Source organism: Podarcis erhardii, assembly GCF_964252035.2.
Source record: "Podarcis erhardii genome assembly, chromosome: 17".
Classification (NCBI taxonomy): domain Eukaryota; kingdom Metazoa; phylum Chordata; class Lepidosauria; order Squamata; family Lacertidae; genus Podarcis; species Podarcis erhardii.
Window position 1 is genome coordinate 27,047,272 of NC_138515.1, and position 24,976 is coordinate 27,072,247.

The following is a 24,976-nucleotide window of genomic DNA, read 5'->3' on the forward strand; positions in this document are numbered from 1 at the left end:
TCATGGGGCTGCAAAACTAGTGTATTGGGTAGCGAATAAAGCTGGGGGACCAAAGAGCAGAGAGGAGAGAGGGAAAAAAGTTGATGGCAGCTGTCAATATGATGAAGAGGTTATGGTTAAATAATTTGGAACAAACAAATATTGCTATACTCCGAGATTTAAAAACAAAACACAAAGCAAGTAAGACAGTCAGCTTTGTTTGATTTATGTTGATGTTTAGTATTTGTTAAGTTTCCTTACTTCGGACACATGGTATGCAAGAGTCTGGTCAATCGCATTAGCAGAAAAATTGACTCATCAAGTTAGAGCTGCTAAAGGCAAGTCAAATCCCTTTCCTTTTACAACACCTGGCTGGCCAACCATTTATTCATTACATGAAAATAGAAGACAGTGAAAGAACACCACCACGCTCTCATCTGAATTTATGGAATGATTTATTGAACTGAGCCAATACAGATGTTGGTAACTTTTATTCTTGTAGAAGGTTGTGAAGCCCAAAATGTTGTGATGTCCTTTGTTGGTTATACTATGCTGATCTGTTGACCTAAACGTGAATAAAAACATTTTGTTAAAGCCTTGGCTAAGCTTCCATATTACCCAGAAGAATTCATGTAGCAGAATGGGGGAAAATAGCTAATCCTCACTGTTGGCAGGTGGTTCAAATTTGCAGTAGTTTCTTTCAGCAGCACCTTCTTGGTGTATTCCCCTTTCTTCAACTATCCAAGTGCAATCCAGTGGAGTTGTACATGTAGCAACATATCCATCCACCTTCCTCCGCACGGTAATGTTATAAAGTCTCCACCCCCAGCTTCCCAACTGGTGAGTGATCATATTCCAGCTGGTCACCGTATTTACTTTCTTTTTAGCTTTCGGGCCAACGTCTGTGGTGGCAATGCTGGACCAAAGCCATTGCAACCAGAAGAAAACCACGTTGCCATCCAGCAGTTTGTATATTGGCCTGGCACTGACTGCAACCGTGACATCGTCGTAACCCTGGTTGTGGACCAGGATAGTCAAGTCATTAGTTTTCGCTTCCAGCTCTGAAAAAAACAACAGGTAAATACAGATGATATTATTCATTTCCCTTAAATTTCCAGAGCACTGTAACGAAGGCAATGCTAAGCTGAGGATTTGGTGGTTATTAGCCTGACTTTTCCCTGTGCCTACTGCTACTACGTTGGCTTCTTTAATTTTTTGTTTTGTTTAACAGCCAGTCTGTTGTACAGTATAATAATAAGAAATCAATGTACGCTATAAAACGCATAGGGAAAGGCCTTTTCTCTTAATGCTGTCTTCACCCATTTCCTGACCAGCAGTAATTTCTCATCGTGATCTGATGTACAATGGCCTCATCTCTTTCATGATCCTGTACAACACAAAACACCCTCAGGATGAAACATAATTAGCAACACCCTAGTGGTCCCGGGCCCTAAGGAAGTTAGATTAGCCTCAACCAGAGCCAGGGCCTTCTCAACACTGGCTCCAGCCTGGTGGAACGCTCTGCCTCATGAGACCAGGGCCCTGCAGGATCTGATTTCTTTCCGCAGGGCCTGTAAGACAGAGTTGTTCCGCCTGGCCTTTGGCTTGGAGCCAATTTGATTCCCTCCCCCTCTATCTTTTATTTTTCCTTTCTCCTCCTGTGATGAGGCTGCATTTTAATATTTTAATGTTTCAGTATTTTAATTGTTGTATTTTAATCTTGTTTTTAAGTTGTATTCATTCAACTTGTTTTTATTATTGCTTGTTAGCCGCCCTGAGCCCCGCCTTGGCTGGGGAGGGCGGGATATAAATAATAATAATAATAATAATAATAATAATAATAATAATAATAATAATTACCCCTTAGTGCATGCATCAAGTTTTACTCTATGGTTTTTATCATTTGTAAATGTGTTAAAATGTTTCCCCAACAATAAACTTTTTAGGCCATTGCATAACATGTTCCCCCACCCCACCTCACCCTGGAACTATGTCCTAGTTATATAGGATAGTCACATCCAACTCCCAAGAGACTACAATCTAATCCCAGTATAAAAAAACTGGCAGTGATCTACCCTTTGGGGGGGGGGGTAGGCCAGAGTTCCTGAGCTTTTTTTAGGGGGGCCGGGCAAGAATTGTTGACCATTCTTTAGGGGAGGGGAGACACCAGAGTTATAGAGCTTTTTAGGGGGGCAGGCCAAAGTTGTTGAACTTTTTTTTTAAGGGGGACACAGCATTAATTGCTCACCATAGACAGAAGCAAGCAGCAATTACTCCAAATTTTGTTTTCCCAATTGTCTGCAGAAGACGGCAAAAGAACAACCATTTTGCATGACAGAAAAAAACAGCGAGGGGGCCAGGGTTGGATACATTCATTCAACAGCCCCCCCTCCCATGATTGCAAATGAGCCCAAGATCGAACACGATCGACCGCTATCACCAGGGGAACTACCTGTCGATCACGGTCGACTGGTTGGACATCCCTGATATAGGCTGTTTCAAATCCTATATATATTTGCTTGTGGTTAAGTGCCACACTGAATTTGCATAGAATCAGAATCAGATCTCCAATGTACTAGAGTGATTTGTACTGAATGCTAAAATTTTGATTTCCCATACCAACTATTCTGATAAATGTGTTCCTAATATACAACCTGAGTACACTTCTAGGCAGAACGGAACTTTTATCTGAAGAGGAATTTGTGATAGTGCAGGGAGAATAGGCTTAACTCTTTTGAGGACCTCACTTCCTCCTGTTTAATAGCATTCCCACCTAACCATTTCAGTGGTCATGTGCACATTCCTTCATTTCGCAACAGCTGGGCTGAGGAATTCAGTACTGAGTTCACTAGTATTTGAGTAATAATAATAATAATAATAATAATAATTTATTATTTGTACCCCGCCCATCTGGCTGGGTTTCCCCAGCCACTCTGGGCGGCTTCCAACAGAGATAAAAAATACACTAAAATGTCACATATTAAAAACTTCCCTGAACAGGGCTGCCTTCAGATGTCTTCTGAATGTCAGGTAGTTGTCCATCGCCTTGACATCCGATGGGAGGGCATTCCACAGGGCGGGTGCCACCACCGAGAAGGCCCTCTGCCTGGTTCCCTGCAACTTGGCCTCTCGCAGTGAGGGAACCGCCAGAAGGCCCTCGGAGCTGGACCTCAGTGTCCGGGCAGAACGATGGGGGAGGAGACGCTCCTTCAGATATACTGGACCGAGGCCATTTAGGGCTTTAAAGGTCAGCACCAACACTTTGAATTGTGCTCGGAAACGTACTGGGAGCCAATGTAGGTCTTTCAAGACCGGTGTTATATGGTCTCGGCGGCCGCTCCCAGTCACCAGTCTAGCTGCCGCATTCTGTATTAGTTGTAGTTTCCGGGTCACCTTCAAAGGTAGCCCCACGTAGAGCGCATTGCAGTAGTCCAAGCGGGAGATAACCAGAGCATGTACCACTCTGGCGAGACAGTCCGCAGGCAGATAGGGTCTCAGCCTACGTACCAGATGGAGCTGGTAAACAGCTGCCCTGGATACAGATTTGACCTGTGCCTCCATGGACAGCTGTGAGTCCAAAATGACTCCCAGGCTGCGCACCTGGTCCTTCAGGGGCACAGTTACCGCATTCAGGACCAGGGAATCCTCCACACCTGCCCGCCTCCTGTCCCCCAAAAACAGTACTTCTGTCTTGTCAGGATTCAACCTCAATCTGTTAGCCGCCATCCATCCTCCAACCGCCTCCAGACACTCACACAGGACCTTTACCGCCTTCACTGGTTCTGATTTAAAAGAGAGGTAGAGCTGGGTATCATCTGCATACTGATGAACACCCAGCCCAAACCTCCTGATGATCGCTCCCAGCGGCTGCATGTAGATGTTGAAAAGCATGGGGGAGAGGACAGAACCCTGAGGCACCCCACAAGTGAGCGGCCAGGGGTCTGAACACTCATCCCCCACCACCACTTTCTGAACACGGCCCAGGAGGAAGGAGCGGAACCACTGTATGACAGTGCCCCCAGCTCCCAGCCCCTCAAGACGGTCCAGAAGGATGTCATGGTCGATGGTATCAAACGCCGCTGAGAGATCCAGCAGAACTAGGAAACAGCTCTCACCTTTGTCCCTAGCCCGCCGGAGATCATCAACCAGTGCGACCAAGGCAGTTTCAGTCCCATGATGAGGCCTGAATCCCGACTGGAAGGGATCCAAATGGTCCGCTTCTTCCAGGCGTGCCTGGAGTTGTTCAGCAACCACTCGCTCAATCACCTTGCCCAAGAATGGGAGGTTTGAGACTGGGCGATAATTGGCCATCGTGGCCGCATCTAAAGATGGTTTTTTAAGAAGCGGTTTAATAACCGCCTCTTTCAGCGGGTCTGGGAAGGCTCCCTCACGGAGGGAAGCATTCACCACCCCACGAAGCCCATCGCCCAGTCCTTCCCGGCTAGCTTTTATAAGCCAGGATGGGCAAGGATCCAGGAGACAGGTGGTTGGCTTCACTCGTCCAAGCAGCCTGTCCACATCCTCGGAGGTAACAGATTGAAATTGATCCCACACAACTTGACCAGACAGGACTCTAGCACTCTCCCGCCCCGGCCCTGCTCCCACGGTGGAGTCTACTTCTTCCCGAATCTGAGCGATTTTATCTGCAGACTGACAATCTGAAACACAGGTTCATTCATTTGAAATATTTATACGTTTGAAATATCAAGTGTGAACTTAGCTGGAAGAAGCCCCAGCATGTTCCAACATGTTCATCACAGTTTAACTCACTTGCAGGGCTTTTCCTTGAAAAGCGTTGTAAAGAATTTGTGGCTTCACAACATCCTTGATATTTCCAACTCTACAAATTCTATGATTCATTGATACTGTCTTCTTTCTTATACAGGGGTACCTAATCTGTGGGCCTCCACATTTTTTGGAATACAACTCCCATCTTCCCTTGCTGTTCGCCACACTGGTTGCATCTAATAGGAGTCAGTTTACAGTGGTACCTCGGGTTAAGAACGTAATTCGTTCCGGAGGTCCGTTCTTAGCCTGAAACTGTTCTTAACCTGAAGCACCACTTTAGCTAATGGGGCCTCCCGCTGCCACCGCGCCGCCGGAGCACAATTTCTGTTCTCATCCTGAAGCAAAGTTCTTAACCCGAGGTACTATTTCTGGGTTAGGGGAGTCTGTAACCTGAAGCGTATGTAACCTGAGGTACCACTGTAGTTCAACAATATCTGGAAGGCTTCAGGTTACCTACCCCTTGTTTTTACAGATAGTACGTCTCTAATTCTTAGCAAGTTAGAACAGCCCATTTTTTAAAATGTCAGAACAGAAAGACTGGTGTTTGAAACATGTTGAGAATTAAGAATCCTTTGGGGAATAAAAATATGTAAATATATGTACAAGGACTGGGTAAATTAAAGATGGTTGCAGAACCTGCAGCCCTTCAGCTCTTGCTTGGCTTTCACCATCCCTGACCATTCACCATGCTGTCTGAGGCTGATGACAGTCGTCTAGCAACATCGTAGAGGACCACACAGTTTCCCAAATCTTGTTTTAGAGCATAGAGTGACACTTCAGGTTACCCTAGACGGCTTCGATCTTCTAACACTTCCGGCCTCCCCTTCCTTGAAAGGTGGTCGCCCCAAAGGGGGTCTTTTGATTGGGATCTCACTCCAACTTCACGCCAAATTCACTCTGGTACGGGCTTCCCCGCCTTTTGCTCTATCTGGACTGATCGCAGAAGGGAAGTCCTCATTACTAATTACTAATGTCTATCTCCCCCCCTGAAGGCTCTGCACCTGATCTTGATTGGAGATGGGAATCATTTGAAAATCACCTATTGTCATGTCATACCAAATGCCCTAACTCGTACTCCTTAATTGGGAGAGACTTTAATGCTCGTATTGCCACAAATTGGGACCTACTAACCAAGTCCAAACGGTGGACTCCCCCATGCTTGGACAACTTTGACTTGGAACATGCCAGAATTAGAACTTCAAAGGACAACAGAGTAAACAAAGCAGGAGTGACCCTTTACCAAATGGCCATTCGCCTGAATCTAGTCTTCTTGAACGGCACCTTCCCCCCCGACATACCGGGGGAGTTCACTCACCTGGGACTAGCATCTAACAGTGTTATCGATTACTTCTTGATCTCTGCAAATTTGGCCGTTAATGTACTTTCCTTCCAAGTTGAAAACCAACATTTCAGTGATCACCTTCCAATAGTGACCACTTTGTCATTGTTCCGGTGCCAGAAGGACTATAAACACTCAGTCCTTCTGGAAACCTCATCACCGACCAAAATAAGAGGGATGAAATGGTCGGAGGCTGTGGCCCAAAAATACCAGGAATTTTTTCATAGGGAAATCATTGCCTATCTACCTCAAATAACTACTGATTTACAAGACTTCAATTCGGTTTTGAAACTTTTTAACCTTCTTATAACAAACTTTTTTTACATCACCTCCTCAAAAGGCGAAAGTGGCACATTGCAGTACTGGGGCCCCTTGGTTTAACACCTCTTGCAAACAAGCAAGATCCCTTCTTCATTCTATCTATAATGAATACAAAAACTCTAATGCCCAGGCTCTACCACCCTCCTATTTACAAGCCAAAAGAGCATACAAACAGACTTTAAAGCTGGCCAAACGCGAGTGGTACCAAAAGCGTTGGCGAGCCTTGATTGCGGCCTCTAGATCCCGCAGACCACAGGAATTTTGGGCTCTGATAAACAAAAGAGGAAGGAAGTACCCACTGGCGATTATCCCTGCGCCCACATGGGAACAATTCTTGAGTAAATATTTCTCTTTGGCAGAGGAATCCAACTCACCCACGGAATTCCGAGCCGACCATCTACCTTTGTGGCCCTCTACCGACCCAGAACTGATAATGGACTTGATACTAGATCTGAAAACGGGCAAAGCCCCTGGGCCGGATCTAGTCCCTGCTGAGGCTATTGTTGCGCAACCGAGGTGGTGGGCTGAAATTCTGGCTAAAGTCTTTGATGCAATTAATTCTACGGGGCTTATCCCTAGGTCATGGAAGGAGGCCGTGATCGTACCAGTCCATAAAAAGGGTCCCCCTGCTGACCCAGAGAACTATCGGAACATCGGCCTTTTGTCTATCATTGGGAAAATCTATGCAAAATTTTTGCTGTCTAAGCTGTCCCATTGGGCATACGACTCAAATTTGATTGGCCACGAGCAAGCGGGCTTTAGGAACAATTATTCGACCACTGACCATATGGTAATTATGTATCATCTTGCCAGAAAATATTCTGCCCCGAGTCGGGGGCGCCTATGTGTCGCTTTCATAGACTTAAAGGCCGCCTTCGACAGTATCCCAAGAAACTGTCTATGGAAGAAATTAGAGAGATGGGGCATAGATAGAAGGCTGTTATGGCTTATAACCCAATTACACCACGGGTCGTCGGCTAAAGTGAGACTCACACCGGCGGGAAACCTATCCAATGAGGTCCCAATAAATAGAGGATTGCGCCAAGGCTGCATTTTGGCCCCACTCCTCTTCAACTTGTTTATTAGCGACATGAAGCTCTTTCTGAGTGAGTCTCAAGCCAACATTCATGCCCCCCGCCTAGCTGATTTTCGCTGCCCTCTGCTCCTATATGCTGACGATGCAGCGATCCTTTCCTACTCTAGAGTCGGTTTATGCAGAGCTCTAAAGATTTTTGCGGCTTATTGCAAACTCAACCATCTGACAATTAATCATGGAAAATCTAAAGTACTGGTCTTTACCAGGTCTCAGAAAACTTACAGCTGGAAGTTAGATGGAGTCCAATTAGAACAGGTTTTCAAATTTAAATACCTGGGAGTCTTTTTTCACTACAACCTAAGCTGGAAGCCACAGATACAGTATTTACTGAACAAAGGGAAAACAATACTTTACACTCTACTCCAATTTTTTGCGGTCGACGGAGCCTCCCACAACCCTTCTGCAATGAAGGTGTACCACGCAAAAGTGGTTTCCACCCTCTGTTATGCTGCCCCGCTCTGGGCCCCAGGGTCCAACTTAACATCGCTGGGGACATTGCAGAATCAGTTTCTCCGTCGCCTCCTGAAACTCCCCATGTGTGTGAGCAATGCAGCCATACATCTGGAGCTAAGGATTGCAACATTGGAGACTGTCATCTGGAAGCGAGTCTTTGGCTATTGGCTGTCCAGCTGGCATAGGCTTCCCGACCATTACCTCTTTCAGTGCCTCTGGCGGGATGACTTTGTTAATCCGTGGGTAGGAAAAATCCATGCCAAACTTCTGAGCATCGGAATTTCCCCAGCGGACTCCTTAAAGATGAACCTACGCTCAGCCAAAAGCCTTATCGAGCAAAGATTAGCAGACATTGAAAATCAACACAACCTCTCCAGGGGTGGGGGTGTCTGCTCCTCCAGGTATCATGGAATAACCCCACCACTTGGCCTTCCATCATACATGTCATCTCTTTCATCTGTACCACACCTAAAACAAGATTTGGGAAACTTGCTCTAAAACAAGATTTGGGAAACTGTGTGGTCCTCTACGATGTTGCTAGACGACTGTCATCAGCCTCAGACAGCATGGTGAATGGTCAGGGATGGTGACAGCCAAGCAAGAGCTGAAGGGCTGCAGGTTCTGCAACAATCTTTAATTTACCCAGTCCTTGTACATATATTTACATATTTTTATTCCCCAAAGGATTCTTAATTCTCAACATGTTTCAAACACCAGTCTTTCTGTTCTGACATTTTAAAAAATGGGCTGTTCTAACTTGCTAAGAATTAGAGACGTACTATCTGTAAAAACAAGGGGTAGGTAACCTGAAGCCTTCCAGATATTGTTGAACTACAATGGTACCTCAGGTTACATACGCTTCAGGTTACAGACTCCCCTAACCCAGAAATATTACCTCGGGTTAAGAACTTTGCTTCAGGATGAGAACAGAAATTGTGCAGCATTGGCGCGGCAGCAGCAGGAGGCCCCCATTAGCTAAAGTGGTGCTTCAGGTTAAGTACAGTTTCAGGTTAAGAATGGACCTCTGGAACGAATTAAGTTCTTAAACCTGAGGTACCACTGTACTCCAAAGTCCTCTTAAGCACCCATGAGTTCCCTGGAGGCAGAAAGTTTTAAAATCAAGGCATTTAGAAAGTGCAACATGAGATCATACCCATTTTCTGAGGGATGTTTCTTCTCAAACACCGGCAAGTTGCTGGCAAAGATCTGCATAAGAGAGAAACATATCTTTTTCAGAACATAAAGGATCTTTCCACTGCACCACATCTCAGTGTCCAAATAACGCTCCAAAGACTTGTACATTGACAATGGCCTCTCCGGGTATTCCTCCTCTCTAAAGAATATGCCTCCTTTGTGCTCTTAACAGGGATGCAATCTACATCCCATCTGCATGATAACTTTGAAGCAGTATCACACAACTTTAAGCGGCAATGACTTCTCTCAAAGAATCCTGGGAGCTGCAATTTGTTAAGGCCTCTGAGAGTTCTTAGGAGACCCCCTATTCCCAGAGTGGTTTAACAATCAATCCCTCTTCCCAGGGAGCTCTGGGAATTGTAGCTGTGAAGAGAACAGTAGTCTCCTAACAACACTCAGCATCCTTAAACTGTGGTACCTGGGATTCCTTGGGGAAAGCCGTAACTGTTTAAAGTGGTGCGATACTGCTTCAAATGTACAGTGGTAACTCGGGTTACATACGCTTCAGGTTACATACACTTCAGGTTACAGACTCCGCTAACCCAGAAATATTACCTCGGGTTAAGAACTTTGCTTCAGGATGAGAACAGAAATCGTGCTCTGGCAGTGCAGCAGCAGTGGGAGGCCCCATTAGGTAAAGTGGTGCTTCAGGTTAAGAACAGTTTCAGGTTAAGAACAGACCTCCAGAATGAATTAAGTTCTTAACCCGAGGTACCACTGTATAGTGCAGATGGGACCTAAGCCAGGAATAAGGGCACGTTTTCTTAAATGTGGTATGATTACCATTTATCAGCGTGTGTTGGCACTGTTTTCTCTGTGTGTCCTATCTTACAGTGTTGAATACCACCAGCCACAATGAAAGGATTCCAAAGGCGTACAAAGTATTTGTGTACTTTGTTTCCCTCCAGTTTTTTTGTCTGAACAAAAGTCATGGAGAGCATTTTATTAGTGAAAAAATGCCATGATAAAAATCCTTCAAGATGGTGAAGTATGGGGAGATGCGGTAGCGGGGAGAAGGGAAAAGTTCATCTCTCTTTACTTGTGCACCTTTTTCAAGTAAACATTATTCCCCACATGTTCCTGCGCCGCTTTGTGTGTGGATGTAGCAAACAGCTGAACAAAGATGGCTACCACCATCATGATTCGTTCCGTCCAGTGGTGGGTCTTCCCCACATATTTTCTCTTGCTAAAACCAGTCTCCAGCCTTGCTGGAGAAACCATGTTTCTCTTTTATTCTGTGGGATTTGTGTGTTCCTGTTAATGCTCAAGTCACTAGAATCTGTTTATACTTTCCATTACTGTATCTCTGTTTCGGCAGCGCTTGACACAACAAGAAATCTGTTTTGCACCTAGTAGAGTCTATTTTAATTAAGTCTGCCTAATGCCTCCAGCATTCGCTGTTCAGGGCCAAATTAAACGTGTCACCACCATTCATGCAACCAGCAATTATTATTGACTAAACAACATGTGTGAGGCCCCCAATCTGGATCAGGGCCCTGGGGGAAGGCTAAGCAGATGTTAGCCTTTGTTTCTCCACCCTGGTTCTCATCTGGATTGAAAGGAAAACTTCCATTGCCACCAATCTGGTGGAATGCAATGAGTGTGTGGGGTTTTTTTGGGGGGGGGAATGGGCTAAAGCACCCCCAATCCCCCTTGCCAGGGTGCTGATCCATAATCCACTCCATGCATGATATTCTCTGTAAAAATAATTCACGGAGTTGCCGATTGTGTGAATGGCATTACACCTAGTTTTGCCCTAATATGTTTACAAACCGCAGATTTTGGGGCTTTCCAAGTTTCCCACCACCACCACCCTCTTCCCCTTTCTCTGTCTTGACTGTTCATGTTTGCGCAGATCGAGTCGGAACGAGTTTAAACTTGTGAGGAGCTACAAAAGGATTCCAACAAATGGAGCGAATGTGTGGCAAAACAGCAACTATCATTACTATTACTATTATTATTATTAAGTTTCTTACCCTCCCTTCGCCAGCAGGTCCCAGGGCAGGTAATTGGTAATTACTCTGGGCGGGTACAATAGTATAACTTATCTCTACAGAAATGCAGAAATACCAGCACGCTAATGGCATCAGACACAAAAACCATTTCCTTATACCATCCCAGAGCTAATGGCGTAGCTGGGAGAATAACGAGATGCTTTGAAAGCCCTCAGAGCTTGCAAATAAGCAAAGGGCACTGTGGGAATAAAACTTATTACAAGAGGTATCCTCTGCTCACACTTCTCGTGAGGAATATTACTTTTGGGAAGAGGACACAACATCACAGACTGTGAACAGTCCATCCCTTTAAAGCACACTCAGGGCACTTACCGTATTTTTCGCTCTATAAGACGCACCAGACCATAAGACGCACCTAGTTTTTGGAGGAGGAAAACAAGAAAAAAAAATATTCTGAATCTCAGAAGCCAGAACAGCAAGAGGGATCACTGTGCAGTGAAAGCAGCAATCCCTCTTGCTGTTCTGGCTTTTGGGATAGCTGCGCAGCCTGCATTCGCTCCATAAGAGACACAAACATTTCCCCTTACTTTTTAGGAAGGAAAAAGTGAGTCTTATAGAGCAAAAATACAGTATTTCTCCTTAAAGAATTATGGGCACTGTAGTTTATCCCTCACAGAGTGACAATTCCCAGCAACCCATAATGAACTACAGTGCTCAGAAGTCTTTGAGGGGAATTATGTGCTTCAAATGTGCTTTAAAGGTAGTGTACACAGCCAGAGATTGTGCCCCTCCATCAACCAACCACTATTTTCTCTTCCCCACTGCGGCTGCCGCCTCCATATCTCTGCCTCTCTCTCCCATGCTCTTTTGCCTCTGCCTTAGCAGCAAAGTCACTGGTAGTTTGTTCCCCTCCTCTAAGGAAGCGCCAAAGGGGTCCTGTAAACCAAAATGAGACCAATCACCTGTCCAGCACTCTATGTTTGAGACAAGAGGCATCTTAGTTCTGTTTCTTTCTGGTTTCTGCCTGCCAAATTTTTTCATGTCGTGTTTCCATTATGATTTTCTGTATTGTGTGATTTAATAAGCTGTGAGCTAGTTTCATTTTAATTAAGGGCAGTTCCACTGATGCAGTTTTCAAAACATTTTTAATTTACATATTTGCCCATTTAGCATCACATAATTATCTCTTCATTGAAGTTTTCTGCAGTTCTTAGGGTGTGTGCCTTTTGTAATTAAATAGTGATAATTTAATTTTAGGCAGTTATCTAGAGGAGTTAAGACAGCACATTTGATTGTTTCAGTGTTATTTTAACTATCATACTCCTGTTACTATGACAGCTGCACCCCATAAAAACAACGTCACTTACCAATCTTAATCAGTTCTCCTTCTTAACAGCAAAACGAAGGTGAATGAAACTAAAGCTGAAGGAGGGCAGGTCAGATAAAGGGACGAAATCTTAAAGAAAAGAGTCTGGAGAAATGAAACTGAAACTGTTGCCATTTTTAGTAAACGAAATGCAAATGAACAGAATTTGTATTCAGCAAAGTGGCTTTTGTGTGCCTCCTTGTGGACTTCTACTGACATTTCCTGTTTTCAGTGGATTCCTGCAGATTCTATAACTTCCACATCTGCATGGACAGAATAGGTTGGGCTTCGTGCATGAAAATAGGCAGCTGCGTTGCAATTTCTGTGAGGGTTATTGAAACTCTGCACCTTCTGCCTGCATTGTCACATGCAGAACAAGTTAACACTCCCTTTTCTGCATTATATGTGTGAAATTATGATATTTGAAGGTCATATGATAATTACCTTAGGAGTTTATTTCTGAAGATGTTTTCTTTCTGTTTCTGTATGTCAGTGCTGGGGTCTACGTTACTGGGCTAATAAGCCCAGATAATGTACATTTCCTTTTTCACTTTTCCTAGGCGAGTAGCTGCATCATACTTTGAGAGGTCTGCCAACAACTAAATCATCAATGAGTGAGAACTCCTCCCCACCCTCCCCCAATGCCTGGTTTTATATAGACTTCCATGTAATTCTGTTACTGTACTGGGATTCAGCAAAGAAAAAGCACTTTATATGCATTGTTTATGCATTCTAACACGGTGACACCAGATGGCGCTGTGGAGTTCCACTTTTGCTAACCCAATTTCTCATATAGAGTTTGCAACACGTTTAACTGAAACAAGTCTTTGATGGGTCTAGATCCAGCCCTGGTTTCTAATTAGTTAACCCACAGGCATATGAAATCTCTCCTAGGTGGCTAGTTGCCAAATAATTTCTCTTTTTGCTGAAATTCAAATGGTTTTCGCTTTTTTAAAAATGAAAATTCAGGGGGTTCCCATTTTGGCTCATAAACAGAGCTTCAGACTCTTATCTTGGAATGTGATTGGTACAGATTGACCACAATGTGCTTCCAGGCAGTTTGGATCATTCCTCACTTAGCTAAGTGTTTCTGTATCCAGCAATACTGCTGCCATGGGCTCCTTTGGGAGGGTGGGTGAGAAATAAATTTATTTTTTAATAATAATCATCAGTGCTTTTTTCTGGGGGTACGCAGGGGTACACATACCGCTAAACATTTTGTGAATCTATGTTTGGCCTCATTGAGGGGCAGTATTTCAATATGAGTAGGAAAATGAGAGTAAAAAGGTAAAGGTAAAGGGACCCCTGACCATTAGGTCCAGTCGTGGCCGACTCTGGGGTTGCGGCGCTCATCTTGCTTTACTGGCCGAGGGAGCCGGCGTACAGGTTCCGGGTCATGTGGCCAGCATGACTAAGCTGCTTCTGGAGAACCAGAGCAGCGCATGGAAACGCCATTTACCTTCCCACCAGAGCGGTACCTACTTATCTACTTGCACTTTGACGTGCTTTCAAACTGCTAGGTTGGCAGGAGCTGGGACCAAGCAACAGGAGCTCACCCCGTCACGGGGATTTGAACCGCCGACCTTCTGATCAGCAAGTCCTAGGCTCTGTGGTTTAACCCACAGCGCCACCCGCGTCCCCTCTAAATTAGAGTATCCCTAAACATATTTCTTAGGAAAAAAGCACTAATAATAATAATAATAATAATAATAAAAAACAGCTAAAGAGAGACAAGAGTTTTACCAGAAAGCTGAAGGCTCCTAGTAGCAACAGTTATCCATGCTGTGATGTCTAGAATTGACCGCTGTAATGTGTTATGTGTAGGGCTGTACAGTGGTACCTCGGGTTAGAGACGCTTCAGGTTACAGACTCCGCTAACCCAGAAATAGTGCTTCAGGTTAAGAACTTTGCTTCAGGATGAGAACAGAAATCGTGCTTCAGTGGCGCGGCAGCAGTACCTCAGATTAAGAACAGTTTCAGGTTAAGAACGGACCTCCGGAACGAATTAAGTTCTTAACCCGAGGTACCACTGTATTTTGGAAAGTTTAATTCATTCAAAATGCAGCTACCAGGTGGTGACCGGTCATTGGGAACATGCCTTGCCAGTACTTGAAAGACCTTCACTGGTCTCCAGCTATCACCCAATTTTTCTCTCTGGTGAACAGTTCTTGCAGGTTTTTGTTTTTCCTTTCCCAAATCTGTCAAACCTATTTGGCACAACGGGACAGAAGAAATAAACATGCACACTGTGAGAAGTGGTGCCCATCTCAAGCCGCTTCCAACTTTCTTAAAAAACTATCTTCCGTCTCCAGCCACTTAAGCTGCAGTCCTATACCCACAAATCTGGGAGTCACTTCCACTGAACCTAATGGGTCTTACTTCCAAGTAGGCATGTCTAGGATTCCAGTTATTTTAATAGGAAAAATTTGTTGCATACTGCACTCTTGAGGGGCCCTGCACATATTGTGACCTACAGGGGTCACAACCACAGAGCCTAGGACTTGCCGATCAGAAGGTTGGTGGTTCGAATCCCCGTGACGGGGTGAGCTCCCGTTGCTCAGTCCCTGCTCCTGCCAACCTAGCAGTTCGAAAGCATGCCAGTGTAAGTAGATAAATAGGTACCGCTCTGATGGGAAGGTAAATGGCGTTTCCATGCGCTGCTCTGGTTTGCCAGAAGTGGCTTAGTCCTGCTGGCCACATGACCCGGAAGCTGTACGCCAGCTCCCTCGGCCAATAAAGCGAGATGAGCGCCGCAACCCAAGAGTCAGCCACGACTGGACCTAATGGTCAAGGGTCCCTTTACCTTTACCTTAAGATGAATTCAATCCACCAGTCTTGTATTGTCTGACAAAATATTTGATGCTGCCCTTGTTTTTGCAGTCCCAGGCAGGCAGCAAAGACAGGAGGCTCATCAAGTATTGGCTGGAGGGATGAGGGACAGTGGCACCATTTACGTCTACTTTCCTTCCCTCCTTACAATTTATACCATATAGAAAGCATCACTGTCAATGGCTTCTGAGCTGCATGTATGTCCTGGACTCACTGGATGCAGAGTAGTGGGAGGCACCTGCTGGGGAATCCCCAAGGAAGCCCCCAGGGGATTGGTGGTGGGATGACAATGAGTCATCAGAGGAAGAAGAGGGAGCAGACTGGGAGGAGGAGGCGTCAGAAGCCGAAGAAGGAACAGGGTTTAGTGAGCAGGAAGAGTCTGTGGCAGAGAGCAGTCCAGAATGAGAGGCAGAAGCAAAGACTGGTGAGGAGGGGGACCAAGGGGCAGAGATGAGGCAGGCTGCTGAAGAAGCCAGGGAGTCCCCCCTCCCTCCTGCTGTGACCAGCTGCCCTCCCCTCTGGTCTCCCAGAACCTGAAGAGGATGAAAAGAGTGGAGCAAAGAGAGACAAGACAAAGGAGTCTCAGGTTGCTGGGAAAGGAACCAGGGGTGGAGTTATAGAAGTGGTGGGAAGGTGAGAATCTTCTGTCCTTGCAACTGCCTCATCCGAGCAAGACCTCCTGGGAAGAGTTGCAGCGATCACTAGGCCTGAGCTGTTTTTGTTTCTTTGAATAAAGAGCTAACTTCACTGACACTGGCTGCTTCATTGCTGACCTGCGCCTCACTCCAGCTCCTGACAATACAGCTGCGTGGCCTACAAATTACGCAAGCCTCCACTTGAAGGTGTTGCAGTGTGGCTGAGCTAACGTTTTCTGCAGCAGCTTCCTCACAGCTCCTTTAATTTCTTTGTTCCTGAGACTGTAAATCAGAGGGTAAAGCAAGGGGGTGATGTTGGTGTAGACAAGGGACACCATCTTGTCCCGGTCTGGCATGTAGCTGGACTTGGGCCGGACGTACATGAAGGTGGCGCAGCCATAGTGTAAGACTGTGACGGCCAGGTGCGAGGCGCAAGTGGAGAAGGCTTTGCCCCGGCCAGCTGAGTCCCGGATGCGCAACACAGCCATTGAGATGCACGTGTAGGACGTGAGGATAAGAAGGAAGGGGAACAGGAGGAGGATTACACAGGCTGCAAGGAGGGGGAGCTCACTGATGTAGCTCTTTGTGCAGGCCAGGTGGAGCATGGCAGGGACATCGCAAAAGAAATGGTCAATGCGGCGGGAGTTGCAGAAAGGCAGGCGGAAGACAGCCACGGTGAGGCCCAGTGAGACCACAAAGCCCCCGAGGCAGCAGATGATAGCAAGCTGAAGGCAGACACCCTGGCTCATCATTGTCATGTAGTGCAGGGGCCGGCAGATGGCCACGTAGCGATCGTACGACATGGCTGCAAGGAGGAAGCATTCAGCGCCGCCCAGGGCCACAAAGAAATGCATTTGGGTCGCGCACCCCACAAAGGAAATGGTGCTCGCCCCTGGGCTGGGCAGGTCAGCCAACGTCTTGGGAACAATGACGAGGGTGTAACAGAGCTCGATGGCAGAGAGCTGGCAAAGGAAAAAGAGCATAGGAGGGCGGGAGGGTTCGGCAGCCACTGCCAGGAGGATGAGGAGATTTCCTGCAAGGGTGACCACATGCACCATGAGGAAGACGTAAAAGAGGAAGGTCCTCAGCAGGAGCAAGTCAGAGAATCCGAGGAGCAGGAATTCCATAGTTCTGCCAGATGAAGTATGGTTACTCTTCTCCATGCTGTTTCCACATTATACCTGCAGCAAAAGGAATGGGAAGCCGGAGCACAAAATGTAAGAAGCCAACAGCTACTGCCTTGTCCTGTTTGCAGTAAACAAACCCCTATGTTGCAAAGAGAACATCAGCAATGTCTAGGCAACATGATAACAATGTACGTACGGAATAGACAATCTTTATAGAATTCCTTCAACCCATAACAAGTACAAAATGAGCAGTGACTACATTATTACATGAGCACTGTTCCACAGCATTTGAAATTTTCGTTTACATACATTCATTTGAAATACAGTGGTACCTCGGGTTACATACGCTTCAGGTTACATGCACTTCAGGTTACAAACTCCGCTAACCCAGAAATATTGAAAACAAAAAATTCCTTCCAGTAGCACCTTAAAGACCAACTAAGTTAGTTCTAGGTATGAGTTTTTGTGTGCATGCACACGAAAGCTCATACCTAGAACTAACTTAGTTGGTCTTTAAGGTGCTACTGGAAGGAATTTTTTGTTTTGACTATGGCAGACCAACACGGCTACCTATCTGTAACCAGAAATATTGCTTCAGGTTAAGAACTTTGCTTCAGAGCCAGTGTGGTGTAGTGGTTAAGAGCGGTAGTCTCGTAATCTGGGGAACCGGGTTTGCGTCTCCGCTCCTCCACATGCAGCTGCTGGGTGACCTTGGGCCAGTCATACTTCTTTGAAATCTCTCAGCCCCACTCACCTCACAGAGTGTTTGTTGTGGGGGAGGAAGAGAAAGGAGAATGTTAGCCGCTTTGAGACTCCTTAAAGGGAGTGAAAGGCGGGATATCAAATCCAAACTCCTCCTCCTCCTCCAGGATGAGAACAGAAATCGTGCTCCGGCGGCAGCGGGAGGCCCCATTAGCTAAAGTGGTGCTTCAGGTTAAGAACAGTTTCAGGTTAAGTACGGACCTCCGGAACGAATTAAGTACTTAACCCAAGGTACAACTGTAAGATGGGTTTACAAAGCAATTCTATATCCTCCTACCAGGCTGACGAAGAATTCTACAAATCAGTAGTCAATATCCGGAATCACTGTTCAGTGTTGGACATTGTATTTGCTGAATACACAAAGCTTCACAGCTTGTCTTTCATCATACAAAGTCTGGTACCTCGCTTCATTTAAAGATTTTCAGAGACTTTGAGACTAAAGATTTCATTTTGTACTTGTTATGGTTTGAAGGAATTCTATAAAGATTGTCTATTGCGTATGTACATGGTCATCGTGTTGCCTGGACATTGCTGATGTTGTCCTGTTTGCAGCCTATGGACCCTTCTTGTCGCCAACACTCGTAGGAAGCAGCCCCCCTGTCCATGAAACCCCCTTTTGCATCGGCTCAGTTGTGTCCTCAGTGAGAGCAGTTGCCATGATTCCCAGGTAAATGTCACATGACATTCAAGGACAGTCCAAATTTCTTTAAACTGGGAAACGCTTTTGACTCTAGAGAAGAGATGGTCATTGAAATTCTACTCAATATTGATCCAGAGTAGATTCCAACGTATAGTTTGCAGAGTAAAAACTTAAAACATGTTGCAGGATTCCCAAAAAAATAGACCAGAGGCATTTCATCCAGCAGAACTTTACTGCTACTGAAGGCAAATGAGCATAATGGTCAGAAATCCAAAAGATTCAGGACTGGTAATGTCCATAAGAAATCCAGTTGCAGCAGACTTAACAAACTCACAGTAACTTATAATAAGTCTAAACCTTAACACTACACCAGAAAGAAGACTACACCAGAAAGAAAAGAGATAGAAAGAGAGAGATGGAAACCCAGGCTCCTTCTGGCCTCACTATTATAGTCAGTATGACCTTGACAGAAAGAGATAACAGAACCAGTTTAAACCAGCTGTGCTCAGCTTCTCTGAAGGAATAACCCAAACATCATGTAACCTTCTTTCACACAGAGAAGCTTCCAGAACCCTCTTGAATTAAGTAGAATAGGAAAGATCTCTACACATCAGATCAATACTTTCTGTACTAAGAAATGCAAACTGACACTATTGGCAACCAATGGCAGCATCTAGCCCCTGAAACAACCTAACATGTTCCTACCAACTGTTAATTTTCATATAGGAAAAGATTTTGCCCACTTCCCTTTGTAAGGAAAGGAAGTACAGTAATGAGAACCCATACTATTTTGAAGAAATGTTTTGTTGTTATTACCTCACAGGTATTACAGAAAGACAACAGGCCACGGCCATGGGGCCTCTTCAGAAGATCTTTCAGGAAGACCAGGACTGTCTCAAATTAAAAAATGCCAGTTCATAGATTGGCTGTTTTGCTTTCATTATATTCATATATTATATGTGGGGCGAGGCTAAATTAGTTTGCAGGAGGAGACTCTGAATGGCTGCCACTGTGTTCTTCCAAGAAAGTCCTGTTCTGAGGTGCTTTTTGAGCATCGGGGAAATAAAAAATGTCTGTCACTCATCTACACTTGTCTCCTGCCTAGAAATCATGGGTCTGAGAGGTGTTCTGCTAATCCCATGCTTTCTAGGCATGGGTCTGAGTGGTTTTCTGTTTCTCCCATTGCTTTCCCCAAGAAAACCTGCTCTTTACTGCTGAATTGGAGCAAATGTCAGTCCATGGAAAACCCAATGGACATTTGCTTCGACTGAGTGGTAAACAGCAGGTTTTTCCAGGTGAAAGTGGCAGGGCAAGTGGAGGCATGGACAAGCCCTATTATTGAGGTACACTATTATATTGGACAGCAGTTCAATCTACACATAAAATAGGGTAAAACTCCCGAAAACTGCAATATTAATGCCTATCTACTCATAAGCCTTTGAGATCAGTGGTGAGACTCCCAATTAAACATGCTGATGAATCAGTGGAATTATTCAGCAAAACAACACTGGGGACAATGTGGGAGGAGATAATTGCATGAAAACATTTCTACCCATTAATTTCTGGGTAGATTTCAAGAATGTTGGCTGAATTGTTGTTTTTCAGAGTTTTTAGAAGCACATTTGTTCCTCAGCCTCCTGTCAATTGATGAAATCATACCATCAAAGCACATATGCTTTGAACTTGTTTCTAGCTTTAGGACTAATATAGTGGCTTCCAAATTTTAAATCCCTGGTCTAGAGGTTGCATGTAGCATATTAAATTTACCTGTGAAGTGCAAAACAACAACAACAACAACAACAACAACAACGTACTGTAGTAACAACAACAATTACAATAATACTAATAATACAAGGACAGTGAATGGGAACATACTCAAAAATATTGCACAGCAAAGCCATAACAGTAACACAGGTAAGGTATTACTGTATTCATTGAACCCAAAATTTAAAAGGATTAAAAACTGCAGAGTTTCACTTTTTAAAAGGAAAGCAGAACTAACTAAACAAAAATGGCCCCCTCCCGAATTCTCCACACTACTTATGGGTGTTGAAATGGTGAAGGGGATTTCACGGAATATTCTCTAGAAAAGGACTGACATTCTCTTTGTTTATTATTATTATTATTTATTAATTTTTATTAAGTACAAATTAGAAAACATACATATTTACAACAAAAGAAAATACAAAAGAAAAAGAAAATATATATAACCAAGGAAAAAAATTAGAAAATACTTGTGTAAGTGTGTGTGTGTAATATATAGAATGATGTTCTAACAAATCTCTTCTTAGTAACACAGAAAACCAGCCCAGCAGCCCTTCAACATCACAACATCCCCATGTAGAGATGGATGAATCTGCCAATTTTGATTCCTCTTAGGTTCTAATTTTTTAATCTTAAATTTGGTTTGTCTCTTATCCACATCAGGTTGCCATTAAAAAAAAACTTCTCACAAAAAGATTGCCAGCATTTTAGTGTGCATTTATCCTAATATAAACATATTAAAGTTTCGGTATGTGCCTATTTTTGTACTGACATGTTCTTGTATATTATTTTCACTAACCTCCCTCAATATATGGATTTTTGTACATATTTTTGGGTTGGGGGATCCCATCACAAAATTTGGAGAAGTATGAATTTCGAAGTCTCTCTGTGTTTTGGTGTGTGTGTGGGGGGGGGGGGGATGTATGAATGAGAAGGGTTTCCATTAAACTGTTAACTGAACCAAATTACTTCCCCATCCCTATGTCACAACCTCCCTCTTATTCCCTGACATATAAACTTTAGACATAGTCAAATGTTCATAGGAACAACTTCCATGCTGGAATTCTCAGGGTGCACAGTGTGGCTGTACAACATCGCATTTGAATTAAGTGCTTTGCCTGTCAAACACTGACAGACATTTAAACAAAAGATACCTGTATCTAATAAAGCTAGTAATTATACACATATTCAAACCCTCTTCATTGTCTCAGTGTCAGTTCCTGTTCCCATGGGGGAGGCATGGCTTTAATCACTCCTTTTTAAAATCATTTTTATAATGATATAAGGCAGATGGGAAGGATACAAGGATACCACAGTAATTAAAGCTCTCCCCACTTCATAGGAACTGACATAAGGGCAATGTAGGGGTTATTCATAAACAACCTTCCAGGTTCAATCGGTTAGAAAAAAATAAAATGGCCAGTAGGACCTGCAAACAGGAAACTTTTAATGCATCTTTGAATGAACCCTGCTTAGTGGCATGTATTTATGAGTGCAAAGATTATAGAAAAATCCTGGCCATGAGCAAGGATATTGATATAACACTATATTAAGTGCTGTTTGAAATCTTTGGTTTGATACCACTTTCAGCTAGTTAAAGAAAAGCCACACCTTAGCAGAGTTAAAGGGGTCTTGTGTGGTAGCAACCTAAACTGGTCCTGGTGAAGAGATTAACCTGGCTCTACATGCATTGGGTTTTCTGTAATAAGCTTTGTTTTCTATCTGTCACCTACTTCTGTTTTGAGTTCCATTCTGCTACATTTGGTAAACGGTGACCAACCAGTTCCTAACTGTGGGGTGACAGATTTTTAGATAGGCATAGCAGCATACTATCCTAAACTGGTCCTGATGAAAAACATACTCTTGCTCTGCATGCGTTATTGGGTTTTCTGTAGAATCATAGAGTTGGAAGGGACCACGAGCGTTATCTAGTCCAACCCCCTGCAATGCAGGAATCTTTTTGCCCAATATGGGGCTTGAACCTACGACTCTTAAGAGACTCATGTTTTACTGACCAAGCAATAGGCTGTAATAAGCTTTGTTTTCTATCTGCCACCCACATATATTTTGGGCTGTATTTGGTAAACAGAAACCAACCAATTCCTAACTTGCGGGTGTCAGATTTTGAGAGAGGCTTAGTAGCACACCATTTAAAGGTGGCCGGACCAAATATGGCGGAGCAGCCATGTGCAGCGTACATGACGCACTCTCTTTGATGCCATGAAGCCACACTCCTGACACAAGTTTTGATGATGCCTAGATGGGGCTAGAGCAGGTTCTGGGCAAGCTCATAGCCAGTATGACTGCACCATTGCCAACCCCTTGCTCCAGGGGTCAGCAGACTTTTTCAGCAGGGGGCCAGTCCACTGTCCCTTAGACCTTGTGGGGGCCCGAACTATACAGTGGTACCTCGCAAGACGAATGCCTCGTAAGACGAAAACCTCGCAAGACGAAAGAGTTTTTCGTTTTTTTGAGTTGCTTCGCAAGACGAATTTCCCTATGGGCTTGCTTCGCAAGACAAAAATGTCTTGCAAGTTTGTTTCCTTTGTCTTGCAAGTTTGTTTCCTTTTTCTTAAAACCGTGCATTCAGGGGGTACAGTTGCGACTTGACTTTGAGGAACAACTCATAGCACGCGGTGTGGTAGCCTTTTTTGAGGTTTTTGAAGACTTTGGTGATTTTTGAAGCTTTTCCAAAGTCCGTGCTTCGCAAGACGAAAAAACTCGCAGGACGAATTAATTTCGTCTTGCGAGGTACCACTGTATTTTGGAGGAAAAAAATGAACGAATTCCTATGCCCCACAAATAATCCAGAGAGGCATTTTAAATAAAAGGATGCATTGTACTCATGTAAAAACACACTGATTCCCGGACCGTCTACGGGCCGGATTTAGAAGGCGATTGGGCTGGATCCGGCCCCCGATCCTTAGTTTGCCTACCCATGCCTTGTTCCCACTAGTGCAACATGTGGCACTGACCTTGCTGTTACCCCCTCCAGGTAAAACAGCAGCAAAGGGCTGCGTTGGAAGGGCAGCTCTGTGGCTTTTTCCCTTCATGCATGCCAGTACCGCTCACATCATCTCTGACCATCGGCCATGCTGGAGGGAACTGTTGGGAGGATCACAGGTCCTTAATGTTGATGGGAATTATCTGAATCACTTTTTCCCTCCTAAAAAGTAAGGGGAAATGTGTGTGCGTCTTATGGAGTGAAAGCAGGCTGCGCAGCTATCCCAGAAGCCAGAACAGCAAGAGGGATTGCTGCTTTCACTATGCAGCGATCCTTCTTGCTGTTCTGGCTTCTGGGATTCAGAATATTTTTTTTATTTTTTCCCCTCCGTGCATCTTGTGGTCTGGTGCGTCTTATAGAGCGAAAAATACGGTAATTCTTCAGATAAGAAAAACAGTGCAGGCAAGACGCTCAATGGGAAAACAAGGAAGCTAAGTGGCAACTTCTGCCCAGTTCAAAAATTACGTGTAATACAGAAATCTTGTTATAATATCTCAGCTTCTGTTTTGCCTATGAAGAGCAGCTGCAGAGGGGGGCAGTGATTTGCAGTAGAGAAGCAGTAACTGTGATTTGTGGAGGGTTGTCTTAATCTTTCCCCACCTACTGGCTTTTTCGCTGAAACTCCCGCTATCCAGATCCCAGATGCATTTTTTTTTTTTTTATCTTACCTTAATCATATCTCATATGCTTTTCATTCAGTTGTGCTGAGAGGGTTTGGGCCCACAACCTGGACCCCTTTCTCTTCCCGTAGTTTCATCAGCAGAAATATTATTCTTTCCACAGCAGCAGCCACACCTTTCTTATTACTCTTACTTTCTCCTTATATCCAGTGTGCAAAGGATGACCTTCCTTCCTCGTTCCCCAGCTTTTCCTGCCCTCCCTAGAGAACCCCCAGAAGAACTGCAAAGCTACTTCAAAGTATTACAAGTTCCTTGTAATAAGCTATGAGGCCAAAAAGTTATTGAGACCCAGTTTTTCAGCCAGTGGAGATTGTGCCCTGTCTTCATTAAAAAAATAAGTAAATCTGAGCTTAGGCTGTCCTCCTGACTCCTGCTAATTTGGATAAAAACGCCTATTTTTGTGTACCGTGGTGGTTGTTTTTAAGCTTGAAATGAATGAAGTGAAAAACTGTTTTTATTTAACATCCACTCTTTTAAAAATTATTTTTTAAAATGTTTATTAGAAACTGATAATCAGTTCACACAAAGCATGAAATGCACACCAAGATTTTCAATAAAAAAATCAGGAGTTAAAAACAGGTTGACGTAAAAATATAAGTCAAGTATACATAAAATCAGCAGTTCAAAATATACATTATTTTAAGAAGAGAAATTGCCTTATTTGTTTACAGGTATTCCTGATTTGCTGGCAGGGTATTTACATGTATTCCTGTTAGTCATTAATTTGTGCCGCACTTTTCAATTGCCCATTTTTAACAAGTGGATTTGTTTTGATTTATTCATTTTTAAATTGAGGTGTGCCCAGTGATGTCATGGGAAGAATCAATCTTGGTTGCTGTCTATTACAGTAGTTTCTGAGGAAATAGCAAAACAAAAAAATATTCCAGAGTTTTCATCAATATTGACTTTACTACGGCCTGGAATTTGTATATAAACTCCCCTGATGTATGGTATTTGTTAACTTCATTTATTCATTTCACTGATATCAGTACCAATTTCTACTGATATATAGTGTCCATTTAACCCTTGGGACACATGAAATTT

General features: G+C 44.1%; 2 protein-coding genes across 3 annotated transcripts; both read right to left on the bottom strand.

Annotated features, from left to right (window-relative positions):
- Positions 1-417: 417 nt before the first annotated feature.
- On the bottom strand, positions 418-12,810 carry LOC309332481 (uncharacterized protein). 2 transcript variants are annotated; one of them, XM_081845704.1, is made up of 4 exons: positions 12,493-12,810; positions 9,130-9,182; positions 645-1,040; positions 418-544 (listed from the first exon to the last, which is right to left on the bottom strand). In XM_081845704.1, the coding sequence occupies exons 2-4, from the start codon at positions 9,131-9,133 to the stop codon at positions 522-524; spliced, it is 423 nt and encodes a 140-aa protein (XP_081701830.1). In that variant the 5' UTR covers positions 9,134-9,182; positions 12,493-12,810; the 3' UTR covers positions 418-521. The 2 variants fall into 2 exon arrangements, with proteins under 2 accessions (XP_081701830.1, XP_081701831.1); XM_081845705.1 differs by lacking the exon at positions 12,493-12,810 and adding an exon at positions 12,088-12,386.
- A 2,513-nt stretch (positions 12,811-15,323) lies between these two features.
- On the bottom strand, positions 15,324-24,242 carry OR6B1 (olfactory receptor family 6 subfamily B member 1). The gene is made up of 2 exons (XM_081845508.1): positions 23,921-24,242; positions 15,324-17,136 (listed from the first exon to the last, which is right to left on the bottom strand). The coding sequence occupies exon 2, from the start codon at positions 17,116-17,118 to the stop codon at positions 16,141-16,143; it is 978 nt and encodes a 325-aa protein (XP_081701634.1). The 5' UTR covers positions 17,119-17,136; positions 23,921-24,242; the 3' UTR covers positions 15,324-16,140.
- Positions 24,243-24,976: the final 734 nt, after the last annotated feature.